The sequence below is a fragment of the Dermacentor andersoni genome, chromosome 7 (genome assembly GCF_023375885.2).
Source record: "Dermacentor andersoni chromosome 7, qqDerAnde1_hic_scaffold, whole genome shotgun sequence".
Taxonomy (NCBI): Eukaryota; Metazoa; Arthropoda; class Arachnida; order Ixodida; family Ixodidae; genus Dermacentor; species Dermacentor andersoni.
In genome coordinates, this window is record NC_092820.1 from 20,260,425 (window position 1) to 20,285,588 (window position 25,164).

The window sequence follows — 25,164 nt, forward strand, 5'->3', positions numbered from 1 at the left end:
AGTGTGTGACATGTCTGCCCCGTTGCAAGGCACTCACACACTTTTTGATCAACGCTCGCATAATGTTAAAAGTTGGGCAGCTGCACAAATTACAACCCGCACATTCACAACAATGTGTTTCTTTATTGTGCCATGTGTTCCTATACCCCTATACAGTGTCGCCCAGTGACATCCGTGACAGCTTCCAGTTGGGTGAAGGCTGATCGGCTGCAAGCCAGTTGAAGTCGTCCACCTTTTTGCAGTTGTTGACAGTCTTGTCTAAGCGCGATGCACACTAGTCTCACTCATCTCCGTCATAAGCAAAGTCGTACTTGGCAAACGGGAGCTCTTTTGAGTCTTCGATAATGGAGAGTGCCTGGATGTGCACTCAGAATTTGCACTTGTGGACGTCGTGTACTCGCAGCTGCTGACAGGCGATGTGGAACGTACAACCCTTGCACTCCTCCATGAACATTGAAGTGGCCATAGGTCCGCACCGGATGTGGCAGTTCTTGGGCCAGCATGCGAACAGTGTCGCTGGACAGCCATGGACGGTCACTTTGCAGGTGCCGAGAGAATCGAGTTCCATGTCCTTGCCGTTGACGTCAGACAGCATCAACGTTTCCCCTGATTTGCTTTGGAAGCCCAAGGTGGAGGCAGGAAAGCCTCGCCTCTCAGATCTTGCATCACTGTGCACAACAATTTACGACAAAAATCAATGTGGAACTGCAGTTTAATCAAACTGGCAACTACAGTGATGAATGTGGTAAGAAAGATCCCCAAACTGCTGTGAATCTTTTATGACTGCAAACAGCAATTATGAGCCACCAACTCTTCGATGCATTTAGGCACTCCTACATGACCTTGGATTAAAAAGAAACTCCAAGCACTTGTGGAAAACATTGCGAAAACTACAGCCCCACTTGAAGCACTCCTGGAAGCTGCTGGACTACTTACAAGAAGTTCCTTTGCAATCAAAATTAACATGCAGCTTGTATGTAACAGCATATGCACATTGTCACTGAATTTTCTTGCACATGTGCTTCACAAATTCGCAAATATCCCCGATGGCACATGTGCTCCATAATGTGAACATTCTTGGAACAAAGGGAGAGTGTGCTGCTGTGCATGTGTGCCAGCGTTACTGGCAAAGCATCTTGATAACCATCTGATGGAATCTGATCGTCAGCACAGCTACGGGTATACTTTTGGTAGGGCACGCGTATTCAACTCGTCTGCTTTGCCATGAATCTGTGGAATGATCTTCCCGACATGATTGCTGATGTGTCTAACTGCAATGCATTCTGCGAGCAACTACTGTCTCGTTCACTTCATTATACACTTCCCTAAAATCTGTGCTCACATTCTGTGAGTGATAGTGCCATTTCTGCAATTATAGTCGTTAATGTTGTTTTTGTTGTTGCTGTATGCATCTCATCTGCACAGATGCACAATTTGAAATTTTTTATACTTCCCTTATCCTATGCTCCAACCAGAGCCTGTAAGGTATGGTAAATAAATAGCGCAGTGGTAGGGTGAACTAAATGAGTTTGACAGAAAATGTTTCACTTTAATTGTGTCTATTGCGATGGCATTCACGGTGCACTAATAGGTAGTTTACGACGACCAGGGACAGGCACACCTGTCAGCACTCGTTTACCCGGTATTACCGCTCACATGGTGTCCTCCGTCATTAAGGATGGAAACTTCAAAGGAACAATACAACATACAAACACAGTGGCATGAATCAGCTATGCTGGCACCCTGTCTAACGGCTACACATGTGCACTTACGACGGGAAAAAAAATGTGGGATCACAAGATGTAAAGCGTTCGCGCAAGTTGGTTGAAAAGTGCGACCTTCCTCAGCCAACAATATTAAATGTCATTCATTTCTTCAGCAGTAGCAACAGTAATTTATTTTATTTCATTAGAGAAAAAGAGATAGCAAAAGCCACAGGTATTGTAATTGACAGCTGCACCGCCCTGCAGCCATGGAAAAGATAGAAGGTAACAGAATAGTTATTACATGCCAAGACTACCATCTGATTATTAAGCACATCATAGCGGGGGACACCGCCCTCTTATTCATCCCTCTACGCTCCAATATGGCGGGACGGGGCAGCAATAACTCCCTTCACATCATAACCTGGAACTGCCGCAGCTTCCGGGGCAAGCGTGCGCCCCTGCAGCTTCTACTTCCTACACTTTCCCCAACACCCCAAGTCCTTCTACTCCAAGATACCGCCAATCAGGCCACACTCCCCAGTTACAACTCCACACACTCTGACACCACAAACAGACCCAGGGCGTCCACACTTGTGCACCGCACTTTAACACACAAGACACATTACATCACATCAGAGACGCCCTGCGTGATCGCCGAAATTATCCATCATACACATACACTCCCGTCCACCTTTATTGCCAATATCTACCACCCCCCATCCCAACCGATGGCCTCGTTGGAATCCCTCCTCCGAGAGTTGTACCGCCTAGCAGGGAAGCACCCCGTACTAATCGGTGGGGATTTCAACAGCCAGCACACTGACTGGGGATATAAAACAACCACACACAGAGGTCGCAGGCTCTGGCTGCTCATGCAGAACCTCCAACTTTCCGTCCACAACAACTTTCAGATGCCTACGCGAATCGGCAACAGTGTCAGCATGGACACTAGTCCGGATCTGGTGATCAGCCGCTCCCTCCGTGATGTGACCTGGACGAGAACACAACACACACTGGGCAGTGATCATTACATGATACAAGTCATTGTCCCATTCAAACCATCCCGCCACGCCTACATGACACACAAACTCATTAACTGGGACGCTCTCCGCACCGCGCGGACTGCCCTCCCTGACAACCCCATCACCGACATCACCGACTGGGTAGATTCTCTTCAGACTGACATCCAACACCATACGCAGCTGATTGAAACCACCACAGACACCCCGACACTAGACACCCGACTCGCCCACCTCTGGGAGGCCTACCACAGCCTCCTAGAAAGGTGGAAACGGGGTAAACATAACAGAACACTAAGGAAACGCTTAGCCGCATTACAATCACAAATTCAACTACATTCGGAGGAGCTCTGCCGCTCAAATTGGGGGCAAGTATGCGACGGCATCGCCGGCAAACTGACAACCAAAAGGGCGTGGCACCTCCTCCGACACCTCATCGATCCATCGAAAACAAAAAACACCACCCAGCACCACGTCACCCGGCTCATACACAAACACATGGACCACCCCAATGCTCTCTTGGGTACACTCCGCGACACATACACTTCACCTGGCATACCATCTCCTCTCCCCTCATACACAGAACAGCCGAACCCCGAACTCGACACCGACATAACAGAGGCAGAGGTGAGAGCAGCCCTCATGACTCTCCGCACCAATTCCGCGCCTGGCCCCGACCAGATCACCAACACAGCGCTTCGTAATCTGGACAATCAATCGATTACTCGCATCACGGAGTACTTCAACCAGTGCTGGAAAGAGGGCACCCTCCCCCAGTCTTGGCGACATGCAAAGGTAATCTTCATTCCGAAGCCCAACAAACCACTTACACTCCAAAACCTTCGCCCAATCTCGCTAACCTCGTGTCTCGGAAAGCTTTTCGAGCATGTGGTATCAGCGAGGCTCGCACAGCACATGACAGACCATGACTCATACCCTCACAGCATGGTGGGATTCCGCCCCCATTTGTCCACACAAGACGCCGTGTTGCAAATCACCCATGACATCTTCGATCCGCTCATTCCAAGCCACACCAAGGCAGTCCTGGCTTTGGATTTATCCAAAGCCTTTGATCGCGTCGAACATCACGCGATCATGACTGCACTCTCCCCACTGAATGTGGGCGCACGTATGTACACCTACATTCAGGCATTCCTCACAGCACGCACGGCCGAGCTTCACTTCGACCCGCTCACCTACCCCACATACTCACTAAAAAGCGTAGGCACCCCGCAAAGCTCCGTCCTCTCACCTTTCTTATTTAATATCACACTCATCCCCCTAGCACGACAATTGGCAACCATTCCTCACCTGAAACATACTCTCTACGCAGACGACATTACACTATGGACTACCCATGGCAGTGATGGCGCCATACAGGACACCATCCAAGCAGGCACCAATCTGACCCAAAACTATGCAGTTAGCGTAGGACTTTCTTGTTCCCCAGAGAAGTCCGAGCTGCTGTGCATTCGCCCCAAGAACCGCAACTTGCCCTGCTCCCCCATCGTCACCGAGCTGGACGGTAGACCGATACCAGAGGTCGAAACCCTCAGGATACTTGGTATGCATATCCAGAGTAATGGGAAGCACACGACTACACTCCGGAGACTCAGGCAGGTAGTAGGGGCGATCTTGCACCTTATCCGCCGGCTCTCGGGCCACCACAGAGGCATGAGGGAACGTGATCTATGCCGACTTGTTCACGCCTTTATACTCAGCTGTGTACTCTACTCCACCCCCTATCTCAAGCTCTCTCGCCATGAAACTGACACCATGGACGCTCTTATTCGCCGAGCATACAAAGTCGCCCTCCACCTTCCCATAAATACACCTACCGACCGACTCTTACAATTAGGCCTCCACAACACAATCGGGGAACTTGTAGATGCGCACCGCCAAGCACAATACCTTCATCTCACACAAACCAACACTGGCCGGTACATACTGCACTCCCTTGGAATCCGGATACCAGCCAACGGTCTGACATTACGCCCCATATCAAAACCCTTACACCGCGAACTGCTCATTAAGCCACTCCCCCGTAACATGCACCCCGACCACCACAATAAGCGCCGCAGAGCTCGAGCTACAGCGCTGCACCGTTACTACGGCTCGGAACCGGACGCCGTATGGGTAGATGCAGCCTGCTGTCGCTGTCGTGGTGAACCACATTCTCTCTCTGATTGGAACGCACACACTCCCCCCAGACACCTCTCCCGAAGCTGCAGAGGAAGCCGCCATTGCCCTAGCTATCATCGACACAGAAGCACGGTATGTTTTATCAGACTCCAAAACTGCAATCCTAAATTTCGCACCAGGCCGAGTCCACGTCCCTGCTTTTTGCATACTGGACTCGCCCGTTGCGCCCCCGCCCCATCATGTGGAGCTGATTTGGGTGCCCACGCACTGCGGGAATCCTGGAAACGAGGCCGCCAACCTCTTAGCCCGAGGTTCTTTAAACCGGGCTCTTGTGGCCTCCGATCCGGGATTCACGAAGGAGCGCGCGCACACTTTCAACGAGCTGACGAATGCCTCCAAGGCGGCGCGTCAGCTGTACCCCGCACCGCACAAATCTCTTAGCAATCGACAAGTAACCCTTTGGCGCCGATTACAAACTCACACTCTCCCATCTCCTCTGACTCTTTCTCACTATCACCCACTTTTCCTCACATCAGCCTGTAATCTCTGTCCCGAACCTCGTGCTTCTGCTCTCCACCTCCTTTCCCATTGCCCGGCGGATGCTCCCCCGCGGGGCCTCGAGCACCTGAAGACCTGGGAGGACTGGGAGATCCTGCTGCGCTCTGGAGACCCGGTCGTGCAGACCATGGCTACTGATCGGGCTGCCGGCGTTATGGAGCGAAGCAACATAAACGCTTGAGTGCAGTGGGGTCGTGCGGGGGCCTGGGAGCCTGCGTGCTCCAAACTCCTCAGTCTTACAATAAAGCTTTTATGATGATGATTAATTTTGACCACCTGGAGTTCTCTAACGTGCACCTAAGTACACTAATGTAATTTTTTTTTTGCCTCCACTGGAATGCAGTTGTCATGACTGGGGTTTGTCTCACGACCTTCAACACAGCAGTGAAATGTGATAGCCACTAAGCTACCACAACAGGTAGGTAACTGAATAGGAAAAGGGAGAATGGTTGTAAAGAAAATAAAATAGAAGGACATAAGTAAAAACAAAGGTACATGACTATACCTACAAACACTGCAAACATGACAATGACAAAGCTTCTAGTTCACAATCATCCAACATATGGCAGATGAAAGAGAAGATTTCACAAAAGGTTCCACAAGGTCATTTAGTCCAGTGGTTCCACCTGTGGTCCGAGCATGTCACTCACTGGTCAGACAACTAGCTTCAGAAACAAGTCATGTCACGCAGCAAAGCAGCGAAAGCCCAGACACGAAAGATACCAAGAAGCCCAGCGATTGCAAACACGAACGGCCACGCCTGCGACCGCTGGCATCTGTGACCGGTGGAGTGCGCATGTGTGTGCATTTGTGCATTCTCCCCCTTTACCCGCCTCTACGAGTGCCGGCCGCAAACGTGGTGAGAGTCTGCTCCCTCACTCTCCGGTGCAAGGCGCGTTCCTGGGGAGCCACAAAAAAGGGCTCCTTGTTTAGCTCTTTGTTGAGCAGCTTGTCAAGTTGTCCACTCCTCGTGTAGTAATGTAATTAAGTGTTTTATTTGTTACGCCACCTTGTCTCTGCCTGCCTGGGCCCCTCTCCGTGGCTGGTCAAGCTCCAGAGTACTGGGCTAATGCTGCAACAATAGAGTCAGCGGCACGAGCACTAATAGTATGGAAGCAACAGGTGCCTTACTGCTGTGATTAAGAAACTGTCACAGAGGTACCAGTGCCACAACAAAAAAGCCTGGATGATGAGTGAGCTTTGCCATTGGTGGCTCACGGAATTCATCGAACAGATGGAATGTGAAGAATTGAGGGAAGCTCACTTGGAAAATTGCAGTGTGGACCACTCTGGATACATGGAGAGGTGCTCCTCCTTCTGGACAAAACAGTGAGTTGGAACCTCACGGATGCTGATATATATATCATCATGTCATATCAGTCATTCTATCATCACTGCATCCCGAGCAGGCTTGTGCTCAACATAAACATGGCTGCAAAAGGACTTCCACTGTAGCCAGACTTGATGCTTCAAGGCGCATTGTTTAGAGTGCGGTCAGGATACCCTGAGCTCGCCAAGCAAGGAGCGACTGCAACATGCCATTACCGTGACTCAAAGATCCCAAGCGCGCAATGTATATAATTATTATATATACAACATATAATTTTGCAGGTGCAATGTATATGTACATTTGGAGGGCACCACCTTCCAGTCAATTGGGGCATGTCCTTGTGCCTTCTAAAATGCTGACACTGCACATGAGAGTGCAGCTTATTTTTGGAGTACAGTCAGAAGTTTGCCCTTCAACTGTGAAGAGCTACCTAGAAAAAAAAAGTGGGTTTTGTTTGGGATGATATAAATAACACAGGCTAGGAAAGCGTCCACTGATAAAGCGATAGCAAATGTTTTCACGTTGTATAAGTTTCTGCATGCTGATGATGCTGTAAAGACTTTAGATATGACGAATGAGGCACCTGTTGCCAGAGTGACTGATGGGTCAAATAACAGTGATGAGAGAGACAATGACTTACAAGAGCAGCCTGTACACATAATCCAGAGAAAACAGGGGGAAGTCGGGAGATGGAAATTCAAAACGATGAGCAAAACGAGAACAAGGTGAAAGCTGGAGCCAACGTTTCAACAAGTGGACTTGTGGCTTTGAAGAAGACAAGTCCACTTGTCAAAACGTTGGCCCCAGCTTTCACCTTGTTCTCGTTTTGCTCACCTGTACACGTAATGTCACCCAAAGATGGCCTTGCTTACAAACGAGCCCATCTGGGACTTGGTTTTTGCTAACAGCCTTCTGCCTCAATACATGGAACAGCTAGACATGCTTCAAAAAGATCTGTCTGGACTTTGTGTGATGCAGGCAAATTTGACCGATTATGCATATTATGCTGTGAGGTAGTAAGTACTACTGTGACTTGCTCTATGTGACATGATCGTTCAAACACTTGAAACATGTTTGTCCTTGCTCATTTCTGCATAACCCAGGTATAGCAATATTAACTATTAGTACCAATGACACTTCTGTGGCATCTCTATAAGTGCATTTGACTATGTGTGAGTTCTTGCGCATATCTCCTGAACTGGCAAGCTGAACAGAACTCTAATGGGGTAAGGAACATACATCTAAATAATGTCTGCATTAAAGAATATTGCTTGGTAATCTTGCAACAAGAAATAGCCAAGCTGCAAGGCAGGGCTTCAGACCGAAATTTAGCAGGCACCTCTCTCTCTTTGCTTGCTGCCGTAGTCACTGCCTTTCAAGGTACACTAAAGAGAGAAATAAGTTCAGCTGCATTAATAAATTATCCTTTTATAAGACCAAGAAAGCCTTTCTTATCATCACACAAGCCAGATGAGATGCGAGAACAAAAATATATACAGGTGGTGATGCCACCTTGAAGTTTTCACAGAAGCTCACCGTGATGTCATAAACTTTGATGGCACCTGCTTTGACCTAGTTCATTTTTTATCGGTAAATATGGACCATATTGCTACGGAACAGTATTTGCGATATTATATTCTGAAGGGGCCGACGACGGGACTTTGCTAGCTTCCATAACCTTTCCTGCACCAGAACAGCCCAAGTAAGAAAATAGTATGACAGCCATGATGTCACCTGACATACTGGCACTGAAATTCTTGTGCGAAATCCAAGCTATGAAAGTTTGGTCTTCGTTATATCTTTCAGTAATAAACCTCTTACAGTGTAATTAATGAAAACGGACTTTTTAAATAATACTTTATTCGTCTGAATCAATTCGGTGTTTCTCTTTAGCGCCCCATTCACAACAGCACCTTTTACCGTATTTACTCGCATAACGACTGCATATTTTTGTAAAAAATATTGCCACAGATTCAGGGGTGCGATCATTATGTGGGTTAAATTTACCGCAAAAAGAAAACATTTTCTTTTCATCCCGCATTTGCTGCGGGATGACAAAAGGTCAACAAATAGACGGTTGCTGCTGTAACAGTGCGGGAAACCAAAACAAAAATGGCAGCCGGCGGAGCAAGCGAAACAGGCCGAACGCGATGTTTTTCTTCTTGTGAATACATTACGTGCATTGAAACAGTTTCTTCCGTATCAGTTATGCATAATAATGTTACTATCAGCAAGTTTGTGGCAATAGCGCTGCCATGACCACTTTGAAGGGACATAAACAGAGATGGGCGCGCTTAGCTGCCAGTGACTGAAACCCATGGTAGGGACGCTATGGAAACTGAGGCATTTGTCGTCACTGCTATCCTAATACAGCAAGTTTCCGCTAAGTGTGGGCGAATATCTCAGCTGTGTTACAAGCGTCGGCGTATGAATAGGGTACACTTCTAACGTATCAGTGTAAACGTGGCTACTATTGTTGCCGCTCGCGATTTGTTGTGTGCCCACGAGTGTAGATGAGAAGAATCGAAAAGGACCTTTTTTGTTGTTGACCACAACCATTATAAAGTCTACAAATAATAAAGCCAAAGCAAGTTTGGTTGTAGCTCTTTTTTTAATGGAAGTGAGGAAAGTGATGAAAGGAATTAAATGGGGCATCTGCTTAAGAATGTTCGGGCATGCAGACTGCTTGGTATGTCTTGAGTAATTCGAGGAGCATTCGACAGCATTCGACAGATGGTAAGCGCAATCATTAGCTAGACTTGGCTCACGACATATCGCTGTGGCAAGTTCAGGGTGCGATCATTACACGGGAAAGGAAAAAAAATCATTATGCAAGTAAATACGGTGTCAGGCCTAAAAATGAGGAGTAATGAAGTTTAATCAGTAGCGGTGATAGTGCCGGCTATCACTGTACCCTATGTGGCTCGCTCATCAGGGGGCGCTGCTGTCTTTGAGCTGGGGCCCCGTGCCGACTTGAAGGCAGATCGTTTGCATGGCTTGGGCCACTCCCGGACGTCATCCACTTCTGCTCTCAGTGTCCCAAGCTGCTCCCGGACCCAGCGTAAACTGGCTGCGGGCAGGCGACTGGCCACTTCCGCAGTTATCATCTGCAAGCATAGCAACACAGGCACAAGCAACTTAGAGATATTTCACTCTTATGGTAGAATTAGGAATGAATTCGTACCTGGAAACGTGTAGCACAAGAGACGAACAGAAAAAGCCTGGAAATGCTAATAAAGACATGCACAAGGCAGCAATGAAGAAACTAAGGAAATGACTGGTGACGTATTTCCATCTGTGCATTATTCAAAGTTCTATTTTTTTTTAGTCTCGTGCCAAAACCCCAGCATCAGTGCATCAGCATGACATTACGAATTTCAAAGTATATTTTTGTAATTGGGCCACATTGGCTCAGTAAAAGTTTCCATAACTTGCCATGTTCAGTTCTTGGCTCTTTTAGAACAGAATGTATGTAGTCGTATCTTAACCGATAAGCAATTACCTAGGCCCCAGCAGACACCACCAAAGTCCTCAACATCACGGTGACCAGGTGGTGTTAGATACGGGACCGTTTCCTGAGCCTACTTCGAGTTCCCCAGACCACATCGAATCGCACCACAGCTAATTAAGGAGTGCAGAAACCCGGATACCACATTCCTGAGGCACGGCACGTGCAAACAAGTTGGCGGACCCCACTTCGTGTGCAGCCGGTAGAGCTATTCACTGCGTGGCTCTTCCCGAAAGCGAAGCGAGAGCCTGGCACTGTGGCGGGTAAAGTGGGTCCCGAAGCAAGACGGCTGTAATACGCCGTGACAACCTGGCGGCGTCGCCCCCATCCATGTATTGTGACGGCGCATTGCAAGTCAGCAAGGCAAGACCGCAGCAAGAAGAAAGCCCTCGGACAAACACACGAGCAGCGACTCTCTTCGCCGGGTGTGACTCCATCGCACGGGCGCCTACCATTGGCCGAAAATGACGACACCCGAGCGGGCTCGCCGATTGGCCGAAAATGGCGTCACCTGAGCGGGCTCTCCCATTGGCCGAACGTGACATGTCTTCGAGACACTGAAGGGCTTAAAAGACGCAGAACGGAAGCAGCAGGAGAGCATTCCTAGAGCATTCCTTCATTCATCTCTTTCGAGCTTCTTGCCACGGGCCGCAGCGTCTGAGTTGCTGCCGGCCCGTAATGACTTTAAGACTGTTAATTGACTCTCACTGTAAATAATGTAAATAAACCCTCCCAAGTGTTTTTCATCTCGAAGTCCTCCTCAACTCCTACAACTGGTTGCTAGCGGTGGGATCACCTCCAAATGCAACAACTGGTGGCAGCGCTACGGATCAACCTTCGTCAAGAGAAATCCTGAGGAACCCGGAGCAGCGAAAAAGAGCCTTCGTCCAAAGGAGTCGCGAGGAACCGGGAAGAGCGAAGAAGAGAGAGCCTTCGTCGAAAGAGGTCCTAAGAAACTGGGAGTAGCGAAGAAGAGCGAGCCTTCGACCCAGGGAGTCCTGAGGAACCGGGAACAGCGGACCAATGAACCGGATGGCAGGGTGCTGCAACCGTAAGTGAGCGCGTGGTTTTTTTCCTTTTGATTCGCCAGACTTCAAATATTGTGTGTTTATTTTGATAGTTCTGGGAATCGGAAATTTGTTGCATTGCGTGTTTGCACAAATTAATTACGGAAAACAGTTTTAACCACCAGTCGGGGCAGCTGCCATGCATCTTGGAAGGTTGACGAGGTTAGACTTGTTGTTGGTGTGCGACGATTTGGGAGTTGAGGCAGACGAACAGATGAAAACGCCAGCTATCATAAAGGCGATTGAAGATAGTGGCAATGATGATAAAAGCATCGAGCTTGCTTGGGAGGTGATACAAGAACCACGGGAGCGTGAGCGTCGTGAACGTAAGAGTGAGCGTAAGCGTCGTGAACGTAAGAGTGAGCGTAAGCGTGAAGAACGCGAGAAGGAACGGAAGCGTGAGCTTCACGAACTTACTCTTAGGTGTGAGCATCAAGAACGTGAGAATGAACGTGAATGTGCGTATCAAGAACGTAAGCGTGAGCGTGAGCAAAAGTATGAGAGAGAGAAGGCAGCATTGATCAAACAGCTACAATATTTTTATCAATTAATGGCACAGAGACAACAGCTGTCTGAAAATTCTGTAGGCAGTACAGAGCAAAAGAATGAAGAAGTGTCTAGCAGATTTTCACCAAGAGCCGACGAGAAAAGTAGTGCCTGTGAGATGGGCTGCACGTTCATAGGTGAACAGAAAGGACTAGCCGCTAACGATGCCTTAGTGGCAACAGAGGCCGTTAAAGGCCGCAGGGAGAGCGACGAGGTGCTGTGCCAACAGATGACTGTAGAGACAGCTAGGCCAGCTGCGAACAAATTGGCACAGTTACCACGGGCGTGCGTCGCTTGTAATGTTAGCGAGGTTGCTAGCGAAGAAAAGGGTACTGCTGACCCGACAGACGCGAGCACCCATGTCAGGTCAGATCTACGTGCCGAAGTGAAGTGCCAGCTGGACGATGCAGTTGAGGGTAATTCTCAGGATTGCGAGCTCCGTAGCTCAAGGGAATACAACTGCATTGTTCAGGGATCAGTGCAGCTCTTCGCCAGTCTAGGTAGCCTAGATAGGGATGATTCAGTTATTAATCATTCGGACTGTGTGCGTGAGACAGCGATCGATACCGACAGGCTGTGTGCCGATGCACAGCGTGAGCTGGGCAATGCAGTAGAGGGCAATTCGCAAGAGTGCGAGTTGCATAACTCGAGTAAAGCCTGCTGCATTGTTCAAGAGTCGGTTGAGCTGTCCGCCAGTTGAGGCAAAGTGAGAGTAGATTTAAACGTAAATCACTCAGACTGTGCGGGTAAGAGACCGATCCGGGCCGAGGAGATGTGTAACGGCCAGCACGAGGCGCCAGAAGGCGACATGAAAGAGAATTCCCAGAGAAAACGCCGCAGAAAGAAGCGCCCTAAAGATAGGAATGCGGTTACTAATGTAGCGCCGCCAAAGACGGCAAGAGACCCAAAAGGGCAGGGCACGAGGAAAAGAAAGGTGCGGTCGTCATTGACGATGTTGACGCATCAAACACGTTCAAGCCACCGGTCAAAGGGGGACCGAGAAGCATGTTCTGCACGCACGCGGACAAAGGGCACGGGGCAGTTAAATTCCTCGTCGTTCCGTCGTTCTTTCCGAAGCTTAGCGTGTAGTACAAAGAAGCGCAAGGTGGTAAGACGAGACCAGGTGGGGAGTAGCGACACGGTCAATCGAGGTCGTGATGAAAACGGGGCGCCACGACGCAAATTGGCATTAGACTGTAACGTCTTGGGGGAGCTGATAGTGAGTCAGCCCTTTTGTTGTTCCTCGATAGCCAGAGTAGCTTTCGGACCGCGACCACTTCGAGTACGGCTCAAAAGTGAGTCAGTTGAAAACATTTGGAACGGGAGGCAAACAGAGCTTCCGTAGAAGTGCAACGTTCTGTTTTGTTTTATTTTTTTGAGCACTTGGATCATTTTCGCGATTTGAGACTAAGAATTTCTTTCAATATATAAGGTATGAGCTTTGTTTGTGTTTTGTTCGAGAAGCTCCAAGATTAGAAAGATGAGTTTTATGTAAGCATGTAGTATTGCGAGGTGTTCATTAATAAGTAAATAGGCTTTTTTTTTTGTGTGTGTGAGTAACCTGAATGTCAAGGTTATCGGTGAGGAGCCTATCGTAGCGCGCGTGTGTTTTAGTTAACCTTCTTTTTCTTTTATAAGCGTTTTTTTATTTTCTAAGGTTAACCGCATAGGTTTTCAGTAAGTGCATCATTTGCACTGAGAAGCGTTCTTAGTTCCATTAGCGCGTGTCCTGTGCGGATGGAAGGAAGCAGGTTTTTTATTGGGTTGCTCGTGTGTGTTGAGGGCAGCCGTACTCTGACTTCTCTGGTTAGCGTGCCTGGAACTAATTATTAGAAGACACATTATTTTAAGGGTTCTGCGGAGTGCTAAGTCCCGCAAGTTTAATTGTTCGTTTAGGTTACGTGTCCTGTGGGGACTAAAGGAAGAAACGTGAGTAAGCGTAATAAAAAGTTTGCCTACGACACAAGTACGCGTTCTGATTAGTGACCACAAGGCTAGCGCGCTTGTGATTACGTACTTGTGAAGTGGACCAGACTGTTCAGTGGCACCAATACGTGCGATAAGTACGCCACTGCGATAAGTTGAAAACATGCTGTTCATGTAGTTAGGCCACTTAAGTTATGTTCGGCTGTTTTCACTGTTTGTTTGCAACGGCAACAACCCACTGTTTTGCTACAACAATAGCAATCTGGTCTTTTCGGCATTCGGGGAGAAATGGATAGTGGTTTGGAAAGGTGGTTGGAACTGCTTTGTCAAAATTGAGGAAATAAAAGATCAGGGTTCATTTTGATTCAGTAATAGCCTGGCGAGTCAGGTGTGAAGAGCCTGCGCTTACACGTGGTGCAGCGCTGTGTTGTTTTGTTTGTTTGACGTATGTTCTCCAGGGCCCAGGATCCCGAAGTTCGTCAAATGAGGCTCGACACCAGTACCCTGCAGGTTCTTTCAGCGTTCCTCATGGCCAGCGAATTGAGTTCACCGGCCATTCCGAACTTCCAGGGTGAGGACGAGCTGTTATATACCGGACCGTTTCCTGAGCCTACTTCGAGTTCCCCAGACCACATCGAATGACACCACAGCTAATTAAGGAGCGCAGAAACACGGATACCACATTCCTGAGGCACGGCACGTGCAAACAAGTTGGCAGACCCCACTTCGTGTGCAGCCGGTGGAGCTATTCACTGCTTGGCTCTTCCCGAAAGTGAAGCGAGAGCCTGGCACTGTGGCGGGTAAAGTGGGTCCCGAAGCAAGACGGCTGTAATACGCCGTGACAACCTGGCGGCGTCGCCCCCATCCATGTATTGTGACGGCGCATTGCAAGTCAGCAAGGCAAGACCGCAGCAAGAAGAAAGCCCTCGGACAAACACATGAGCAGCGACTCTCTTCGCCGGGTGTGACTCCATCGCACGGGCGCCTACTATTGGCCGAAAATGGCGTCACCTGAGCAGGCTCTCCCATTGGCCGAACGTGACGTGTCTTCAAGACACCGAAGGGCTTAAAAGACGCAGACCAGGAGCAGCAGGAGAGCATTCCTAGAGCATTCCTTCATTCATCTCTTTCGAGCTTCTTGCCACGGGCCGCAGCGTCCGAGTTGCTGCTGGCCCGTAATGACTTTAAGACTGTTCATTTACTCTCACTGTAAATAATGTAAATAAACCTCCCAAGTTTTCATCCCGACGTCCTCCTCAACTCCTACAGTGGGGAAATTTCTTCTTCTGCTGCCCGTCTCTGGCTTCTCAATTAGCCTCTTCTCTCTAAAGCACCTAAGCTATGGTACTGTAGAAGAGCGATTTACTAATACAGGTGAAATCATTTTTCTCTTTGTTGTCTCTTAATATGACGGCTGGAGGTTGACATGACACTAAGACTTGCCTGCAACTCCTGCAGTTTTCCATCCATCTGTGCCAAGTCACCATCCGCGTCCAGGAGCTGCTCAAACTGCCGCTTGACCTGGCTGAAGTTGTCCAGGAGGCTGAGGTGTTGCTCGTGTTGAGGTCGGCCACTGTCTCCTTCTACCTCTAAGGACCCTATGTTGGCAGGGCAGCCACTACTGGGCTCACTCCTCAATTCCCCAGGTCTTGTAGTCATATGTGCGCACTGCATTGTCGCCAAACATAGCTCCAGTCTTGTAGTATGCTGGAAGGATAGGGCACACAAACAGCATGGATGCATTCACGCTTCTTTCTGCCAGCTTCATTTCAATATCCTATGGCATCACATAAAGGGATGGGTTGGGGAGGGAGGGAGGGGGGGGGGCAGGACTTAAAGAAGGAGACAACCATAACTACAATGTGCACAGTATAAATAAGGTAGTAAGTAAGAAGTGAACGAACAAAGTAATGACATAGGAAACAATATTTGAAACAGTATGACAGGCAGTATGACAACAACAAGAATGCAGCTCATACCACTCAATCCAACAGTTTGCATCAGAACACTTGAGATCAAAGTACAATTGGAGAAAAAATACCCAGCAAAATTCACATATGCGCAGGAGCTCTGTATTTTCCTTTCAACGCCAGAGAAGGTTTTCTTTCTGTAATGCAAGGTACTGCACTATGACACAGATAACTTGACTCTACCATTGCCGATTAGTACACCAAAGCCAGCCCATAAGCCACCAGTGTTCCATTTAATGAACCCTTTGGAAGCAGTTGAGTCCCAGCTGCTCAATACGAGCATGGTGCCACAGACATAGTTCGTTTAACTTGCCAAATTCATCGCCCCGTCAACTGATGCTGACTGGCTCCTTAAAAGTAAACGAAATTCCAGTGTTGGATGCCCAGAAGACAATCTGAATTTGTATCAATGAGGCCGCTTTTGAACCTATTGCAATATAGGGCCCCTCAACCAACATACATTATTGCCAATTGTTACATTGTAGACCAATCCACAGGCTGAGTGTCCTCATTGCCTACGACTTTCCTTATAGTAGTAGCAGTAGTAGTGGCTCCTGAGGGCATTTAAGCTTAGGTTTATGCTTCGCTGTGTCTATTGCTGCTTACTGCCACCTCTGCTACAACTATGAAAAGAAATACAACTGCGATCACTGCCATGGTGGCCTCCATACAAGAATCACTATGTCTGTGATATGGGTGTTTGCCACTCTTGTCATTCCATGTTCACTAAGCAGTTAGTGAGCTTCAATTCAGCTGAACTTCTTTCCTTAACCCCTCGACACATAAGAACATTTATGGAGCAAAAAAATAAGATTCAGCTATTCCACCCTATTCAGTGTTCACTGAAATCCAGTCACGATCAGAATGCTCTGTCCACAATGCACACAAAGTTGCCAACACAGGCTCGTGGTGTAAATGCGGGTTTGCAAGAAATATATTTTCTTGTGCCTTCTCAGCTGGTGAAACTATGCTTATGTTTCTTAATTTTGAGAGCAAGTAGAAATACTTAAATTACAGCTTTTCTATTACGCTGCTCTAAAGAAAACTTGCGCAATGTCTTTTGTGTAAGTCTTTGTGTAAAAATATGATATAAGCTGAGTCTGTCAGTGTGCATTTTCTCAATATCCAGTCAGAAAACATAACAAAATATCATGATTTACTCTGATCTTTCATTATTCCACTGACTATTATCTAAACAATGCTAGTACGTTAACTGTGCTATGAGGGTAGGATGGCTCAGAGTGATCAATAACACAGGGTTTGAACCCCTAATGGACTATCGTGCACATGTCTGCAATGGATGCACGATAGGGTTTGCATGCTGCTTGAGAACAATAAAAGGGTGCTTCACAGATAGACAAATGAAGGAAAGAAGGTGAACTGAGCTGGTTTCAGGACTGTGTTAATGACATTAGGAGTAATGCAATGTGTTAAAATTTAAATTAAGTTCTGTGGTTTTACATGCCAAAACTACAATATGATTAGGAGGCATGCTGTAGTGGAGGACTCCAGATTAATTTTGACCACTTGGGGTTCGTGCACCCAATGAGCAGTAAACAAGCATTTTTGCATTTTGCGCCCATGGAAATGCGGCTGCAGTGGCTGGAATTTGATCCCACACCCTCGGGCTCAGCAGTTTACCACAAAGTCACTATGCCACCATGGCAAGTAATGCCATGGCATTACTTGCGCCTGGCACTGTGTCGTGTCTGGCATTAGTTTTTCTTTTGTTGTGAGGTCAGAGTATCACTGTGAGGGTCAAAACATGCAGTGACACTGCAAACTTATCTCAAGCAATGAAGACACACCTCTATAGCGGCTTAACTTAACAAACACAGGCTGTGAGGAGTAAACGCTGAATGCTTTTGAAGGAAGATGTATTAAGCTAGCACCAATTCAAGGCACGACAACCAGAAATTCCCAGCACCGTGTGCAGGAGAAGCAAGATGATGCTTGAGGTGCGTTGACGCAAAGTATGATGATTACTGTATTTAAATTTTCTACCCAACAATGCCATTTTTCAATAGGTTAAGTGATTTGGTGCGGTCTTGTAAAACGGTGCTCAATGTAGGAACGACATGTTACAGCTTGCTTGCATGACTGTGTTGAATACGTATAGGAGCACCATTTCCTAATAAACCTTACAATCTGCGCGTTCAGCATTTGTCTTGTTGCCTCTTTCTTTCTAGTCATTGTCAGTCTTTGTGCTGTTTCACAAGACATTTTCCAAGCATGCCAAAGCTCTGCCAAGTGCTCATTCTTGCAACAGACTGTCCATCATGAACAGAGAACTCCGGTAGAGCAGCGTATGTTTACAGTGAGTTGGGAAAGCACACCTTCAAGACCAGGCCTGAAGTTCTGGTACATCCAGTATCGGTACTCTGAAAAGCAGAAAGAAGCGGAACAAGGTTTGACCACCAGCACAGAGAGATGGAAAACATTTAAGAGCAGCATACAACAGCACAGGATAAAAACTAACATTAGTCGTACTTTGCACTAATGATGGAGGTTCAAGAACAAGGTGTCGAGTTTGCTGCATAAAAACCACAGCAAGATCCCTGTCAAAATTTTTTCATGGCTTAGTGTGTTAGACATACTTGTAACAGGAGGTAGCGCAAGAAAAACACAATCACATGGGAGAGCATGAATACCAAGAGCTAAACTTGCACTGTTTATTCACTGGCACAAGCTGCTAAATATGTAGGCTTTGTGGGAAACAAAAAGCACACACGTAGACTACGGCGACTGCATGTGCACATCCCTCTCTGTCGTTGATAGACGCCCTGCTGGCACCATTGCTCCCACACTCTGACATTAAATCTGCTTCTAATATCAATCGTGCATTTGACCATTGAGAGTTTCGTGTTTTTTCTTCGTACCCACCCATGCAATTGTGTCTGTTTTGCGCTACCTCCTGTTACAAGTACATATCTGTGCACCCCTGATAAATCACCCACACTTGCACTCCTCTGAAAAACATTTCACCTTTCCGACTCAATAAAAGCACTAAAAGATAGCTCCATAGATGGGCTTAAATACAGCTGTGAGTTGGGTATCTCTGTGAATTGCTGACTCAGACTGGTCTAAAATGAGACCTGCTCCATTTCAAAGCAATCTGCAGGGGAAGACAAGGAAAAGCTTAGAATGCTGCCGTAGCAGGTTCAGGGAGTTATATGGTCTGCTTAAGCCTATCCCACCAAATGCGGTCCGGCAAAGGCTACTGTCAGCCAATCAGAAATTAAAGCCAATTGCAAATTTTGGGAAAATAGGAAGGCTCGCCCATTGTGCGCTGCTAATCTTTCCCCGAACTTCAGTCAGTACCACACGCATGGAGCGTCATCGGAGATGGACAGTGGGGCAGCCTTTATTCTAGTTCTCACTGCTGTACAGCATAGACTGGGTGAGGTACAGGGTTAGTACAGGGGATAAAGTCCTGTGCTGGGTGTCACCGGTTGTCCCTACGGGAGTAACCAAGGAGAGACTTTTGTACACACTAACATAGGGAAGAAAATAAAAATCAAATTGTGGGTTTTTAAGTGCCAAAACCACCATCTGATTGTGAGGCACACTGTAGTGGGGGACTCCAGAAATTTGTGCCGCTTGGGGTTCTTTAACGTGCTCCTTAATCTAAGAACACGGGTGTTTTCGCATTTTGCTCCCATCAAAATGCAGCTACCATGGTCGGGATTCGATCCTGCAACCTCGTGCTTAGCAGCCCAACACCATAGCCACCAAGCAACCACGGCGGATCATAAGGATGAAATGAACACGTCGATAGGCGAAGGCTACACAACCATATTAAATAAAGCAAAAAAACCATCTTATAGATGATGGATACATTGTTGCACTAACAGGAAATAGAGACTTAGGAAGAAAAGTAGGAAACGATAGGTCGAGCGCTGTGCTTCAATTGTTTTATTCTCACAGCAGAGCATGGTCAATCAACAAATGTGCGTGCGTACATCGGTGTCGTCTAGAATGATTACAGTGACGTTTTTAACAGCTGCATCTTGCTGTAAAACAGAAAAACAGACGTATCACTAATGCAACTCAATGCCTCTCTTTTCTCATGTAATATGCCTCCAGATGTTCTCTTGCTAACGTATCACCACTCCTGCCAATTATCTTAATCTCACGCTGTAGTGGCTGACATCTGCTGGCCAAGTGAACCATGCAATATGCAGGTAAATTCACATTAACTTTGTCAATTATAGACAATCCATGCTCCTGTGCTCGGTCACTGACACATCTCCCCATTTGGCCCATGTAGGTCTTCCCACATTTCAGTGGTACCTCATATATAACGCCTGTCACACATTTTACGTACAGTTTGGTGTGGTTTGCTAAGCTGTAATAAAACAGTTGAAGTTCATCACTCAAGCTATCGTTTCCTACTTTTCTTCCCAAGTCTTTATTTCCTGTCAGCACAATAATGTATTCATCAGATCTCAACCAATTTACCAAGCAACAAGTTCTACTCTCCCTTTTATATTTATTTATTTATTTATGGTACCCTCAAGGCCCGAAGGCATTACAGAGGGGAGTGGGAAAACAGGAAGTATAACAATGAAGTACGGAAAATAAACAATGCAGCGTGTTAGTAATTCCTAATTATACAATACTATTTAATATCTTGCCCAATATTTGTAAGTACGACAGACAATGTAAACAAAGTAGCATCTTGATAATTCCTGTTAGTACAATGTTAACCAGTGTCATCCTTAGTCGCTTGTAAGTACGGCAAGTAAATGAAATAACATGTTAATAATTCCTAATTATACAATGTTAGCTAATGCCTTACAAAACAGTTTGTTGTCGACAATAGATACAATTTCACAGGAAAGGGCGTTCCATTGCAGTGATGATCTGGGAAAAAAAGATTGACTGAAAGTGTTAGTGTTGCCTGTTTGAAGTCCAACCTTATGGTGATGATCGATGCGGCTCGATAGGTAATGAGGCTGAGAAATGAAGTTACTGTGAAGGGAGGAATGGTAATAAAATTTTGTGGCTTTGCTGACCACTGTTGCACAGGACTTTAATTGCACATTTATAAACCAAAACCCTCCAAATGATTGAAAAGAGTGCTTCCAACCAGATAGTTCTTTATGGACATGCCTTGTTAATTGCCCTTGATTCAATATTAGCCTCGTTACACATTCTTATGTCACCACTTGTGTTTCTATGCTTCCTTTGCCTAATTTTATGCTTCTTTAAAGGGGCCCTGAACCACCCCTCGGGCTTGGTGAAATAACATAGTCCGCAGGTAGCATACACTGTTGTGAACATCTCTGCCAAGTTCTGCTGTCGAACGCAGTCCCTGGAGCTCGCAAGCGGAGCACGAAGTCACCTTTTTCTCAAACGCTCTCGTTTCAAAAACCCCATGCTCCTTTCTCTTTTCTGTGTGCTCTATTTCGTCATAAAGCACACTCCATTACATGGCTGCTATTGGTCGCTGCGCTCGGCTACACCGCGGCCGCCGTGAGGTGCCGCCACGAGTCCAGTGGCTAAGCGCACTGCGGCTCTCTGAGGACAGCCGCGTTTGTTTAGCGCGGCATAGGCACTAAATCGGAAATTTGAACTGCGCGCCACGATGACGTCTCCGCCGTAGCATTCGCAGTGCAAGGCACTGGAGGAGAACGGGGAGCACAGCCGAGGCCGTGTTTGATTGCCGATAACTCTGCTTCTGCTGAACGCATTGAACTACTTTTTGCAGCAAAGTGGTTCTGAAATAGCCTATCTTCACTTCAAATGTCTTTCTCCACTTCGATAAAAAGTGGTTCAGGGCACCTTTAACTTGCAATGACAATGTAAGTGTTATTTCCATAATTTGTTTTTCCATTCTGGTTTTGAATTCTTTTGTATAGTGTGCAAGGTATACATTTCCTTGTGCTTTTATATACACCTTTAGTTACACTGTACAGAGGGCCGAGTTGGGGGAAAAGGGGCATAGCGTCGGTTTCCTAGCTAGGTAACTGCAGTAATATACATTCTTTTTTTGTCAAAACAAAGTATAAAGGACATTATGCTGGCATTAGCTTCATAATAATGGATCAAATAAGGAATGTTTGATTCTCAATGAGCATTGGGCACCTTTGCCAACATAGTTTTGAACACAACTAAGGTGAGGTGAACACTTTTAGAGTCAAGTCAGCTGAAGGAGAGGAAGAAAGTCACTACAAGAGTGCATGGAGCTTTTCATGCTAAGTTGTGCTGCTCAAACCAAGATCTTTAAATAGTGGCAATTTATATCAGAAGTTTACAAAACACTTTCCCTTTAAGTGTGTCATTCACGCATTTGGGAACACCCACCCTCAAAAAGGGTTTGCACCCACACATAAGGAGGTCCCATAGTCGAGGCTCCTTATGTGTACTACACACATGTAATAGTTCTGTATTTTTACCAATAAATAAATTCTGAAATTGGTCCGTATCTTGCCACCAAACGATGATCATTTGTCTTGCTTGCATTTTTAATTTTCATGAAAACTCTGTGCTCACTACTTTCTACTCAAGGATGTCATGTAACGTGCATGCTGTTCCTGACCTGGAAGTGGTGGGCATGCAGCGTTAAAGTACGGAAACAGATGCAAGACAGATGACCACTACATTGTTCGAGGTCAAGCTAAGCCCCGAAGTGTGTGAGTGCAGTGTTCAACGCTAGTTTCCAACCCAAGATCGACGTCAACAACAGAGTGTACTTATTTAGAGTGCGATTTTATACAAGACATTTGCGGAATTATATAAACATGGATAAGCATAACCAACTTCAGTGCATGAAGCCTAAGATCAATTGAGCTAAATCGCCTCGGACAAGTCTACCTTGTGAGCTATTGAGGCGCCGGTAGTAGTAGTAGCAACCACAAAAGGCAACAACTTCCGCAACTGTTGCAACGGCCAATGCGGTGCCCAGGAAGCCCCCTCTGGCTCGGCTTTTCTGAAGCATTTGACTACAAAAGAAAGACAGGACAGTGCATAATTAATGAGCTCGGTGCACAAGCGTGCACGCCTAGTAGCCTGTCGGACGGGGCAAGGTTCTGACTGGTGCTGCATAAGTCACGGGGCGCTTTTTTTTGATGCTACGCTGGATTGGATTTTTTACAAGCACTGATCCAGGAGGGCAGATATGAATGGCAGATGGAGGCCTAGGGTGAGCACCCGAAATTATAAAAACAATGTGTCTAAAGGTGCATCGGACGTACCTACTTGGCTTTTGCTTCGCAGCTCCCGCCTACCGATTTTTTCACGTTTTTGCAGAAGGACGTTTATTTAACTTAAAGCGAACAATTACGATATGCTTTTGAAAAGTCACGGACGGCAGCTGCATACTAAAAGTCTGGAACGAGCAAAGATACTGCTCCAGGAGAGCAGGCCCGGTCTCTACTACGGCCCCTACTGCTCCCCCGGGAAAATCGGTGATGTTATGTTGAAAGTAAGCTCTTAAAAAAGTTTGCACCCTTTGGGGCTTGTCCCACAACAATAATCATCATCCGTCTTGCCCGCATTTCCTTTCAGAGAGCCCGGTACCAAGTCACGAACGGCTTGCGCGTCATCAGCGTGACTCGACAGGAAAGTAGCGAGCGCCGAGTTTTCAAGAAAGGAAACGCAATTCAATGCAGATAATTATTGCTGTGGGACAAGATAAGCCCCAAATGGTGAAACGTTTTTAAGAGTGCAGAGCGCCGTGCGCGTGAAAGATATAATCCGGCATGACTGACTCAGCACGAGCGCCGCAGGCGCGAGAAAGTCTGTCCGACGTGCACCCGGCAACGAAAAAAGCGCCCCGCCACTTCTGCAACACCAGAAGAACCTCGCCATACATGAAACTCTATGCTTGCCACCATAGGCAGGTCGTTCGGTCGTTCGATAAAAAACGCACTTGTAGTTGATGGACTTGATGCAACGCTCGTAGTGGTTTCCGCTTCACAAACTTCCCACTGCCGGTAACATTTACGAATGACTTACTAATTGTCAACGCACAGAACGAGGAACATGTGGTTTTAAAGGTCAACCGGCTCTTTAAACCATATAGAGGACAAGCTACCCATAGGGCCCATGCATTGAAATCGGGAACCGCAAGAGCGCCGCCATGTTGCTACGCGCCGAGGTTGCCAGCTCCTGAGACGCTTGCTAGACTTGGTGACAGTAGTCAGTTTGCGTGCGTCTATTTGTCGTACAAAAATCCGACTCCTATTGCACACTTCTTAACGATACCCATAAGATTTTCGTTCATTGCTTCAACACTAAGGTTATCTTCCTGAGTTGAAGCCGAATACCTCTTCTGTAGCTTGATCCGAAATTCCTCTATTTTCCCTCCTACCGCTAACTCATTGATCGGCTTCTTATGTACCAGTTTTTTCCATTGCCTCCTCAAGTCTAGGCTACTTCGAGATCTTACCATCCTATGGTCACTGCAGCGCACCTTGCCGAGCACGTCCACGTCTTGTACGATGCCAGGGTTAGCGCAGAGTATGAAGTCTATTTCATTTCTAGTCTCGCCGTTCGGGCTCCTCGATGTCCACTTTCGGTTACCCGCTTGCGGAAGAAGGTATTCATTGTCCGCAAATTATTCCGTTCTGCAAACTCTACTAATAACTCTCCCCTACTATTCCTAGAACCTATGCCATATTCCCCCACTGACTTTTCTCCAGCCTGCTTCTTGCCTACCCTGGCATTGAAGTTGCCCTACAGTATAGCGTATTTTGTTTCGACTTTACCCATCGCCGATTCCACGTCTTCATAGAATCTTTCGACTTGCTGGTCATCATGACTGGATGTAGGCGGCTAGACCTTTAAGGCCTTCAATTTGTACCTCTTAAGTTTCACAACAAGACTTGCCACCCTCTCGTTAATGCTATACAATTCCTGTATGTTACCAACTATATCCTTATTAATCAGGAATCCGACTCCTAGTTCTCGTCTCTCCGCTAAGCCCCGGTGGCACAGGATGTGCCCGCTTTTTAGCACTGTATATGCTTCATTTGTCCTCCCAACCTCACTGCGCTCTATTATATCCCATTTAATGCCCGCTAATTCCTCCAATAGCACTGCTAGACTCGCCTCACGAGATAATGTTCTAGCGTTAAACGTTGCCTGGTTCAGATTCCAATGGTGGCGTGTCCGGATCCAGAGATTCTTAGCACCCTCTGCTGCGTCACAGGTCTGACAGCCGCCGTGGTCAGTTGCTTCACACTGCTGGGGACTGAGGGTTTGATTGTTCTATTCATATAGAAGGTTGTGGCCAAGTAGTGCACCAAGGTGGCCAATCCTGCTCTGGTGAGGGAGTGCATTACCGGTTGTGGTCACCAGGGTCAGGCCACCAGGCCTGTTATACAACTGTATCAACATGTGGATTTTTTTTTATCTGGTGGAAAATTGCGTGGCACCGGGATTTG

The 25,164-nt window shown here is 47.0% G+C and overlaps 1 protein-coding gene across 3 annotated transcripts; it reads right to left on the reverse strand.

The window, feature by feature from the left end:
- Positions 1–103: 103 nt before the first annotated feature.
- LOC129385993 (protein CEBPZOS-like) lies at positions 104–23,883 on the reverse strand. 3 transcript variants are annotated; one of them, XM_072289170.1, is made up of 6 exons: positions 23,649–23,883; positions 22,592–22,719; positions 18,109–18,153; positions 15,246–15,509; positions 9,670–9,862; positions 695–2,697 (listed from the first exon to the last, which is right to left on the reverse strand). In XM_072289170.1, the coding sequence occupies exons 2-4, from the start codon at positions 22,713–22,715 to the stop codon at positions 15,430–15,432; spliced, it is 249 nt and encodes an 82-aa protein (XP_072145271.1). In that variant the 5' UTR covers positions 22,716–22,719; positions 23,649–23,883; the 3' UTR covers positions 695–2,697; positions 9,670–9,862; positions 15,246–15,429. The 3 variants fall into 3 exon arrangements, with proteins under 3 accessions (XP_072145269.1, XP_072145271.1, XP_072145270.1); XM_072289169.1 differs by lacking the exon at positions 695–2,697 and having other exon boundaries at positions 8,596–9,862; XM_072289168.1 differs by lacking the exons at positions 695–2,697; positions 18,109–18,153; positions 22,592–22,719; positions 23,649–23,883 and adding exons at positions 104–668; positions 6,690–6,742 and having other exon boundaries at positions 15,246–15,428.
- Positions 23,884–25,164: the final 1,281 nt, after the last annotated feature.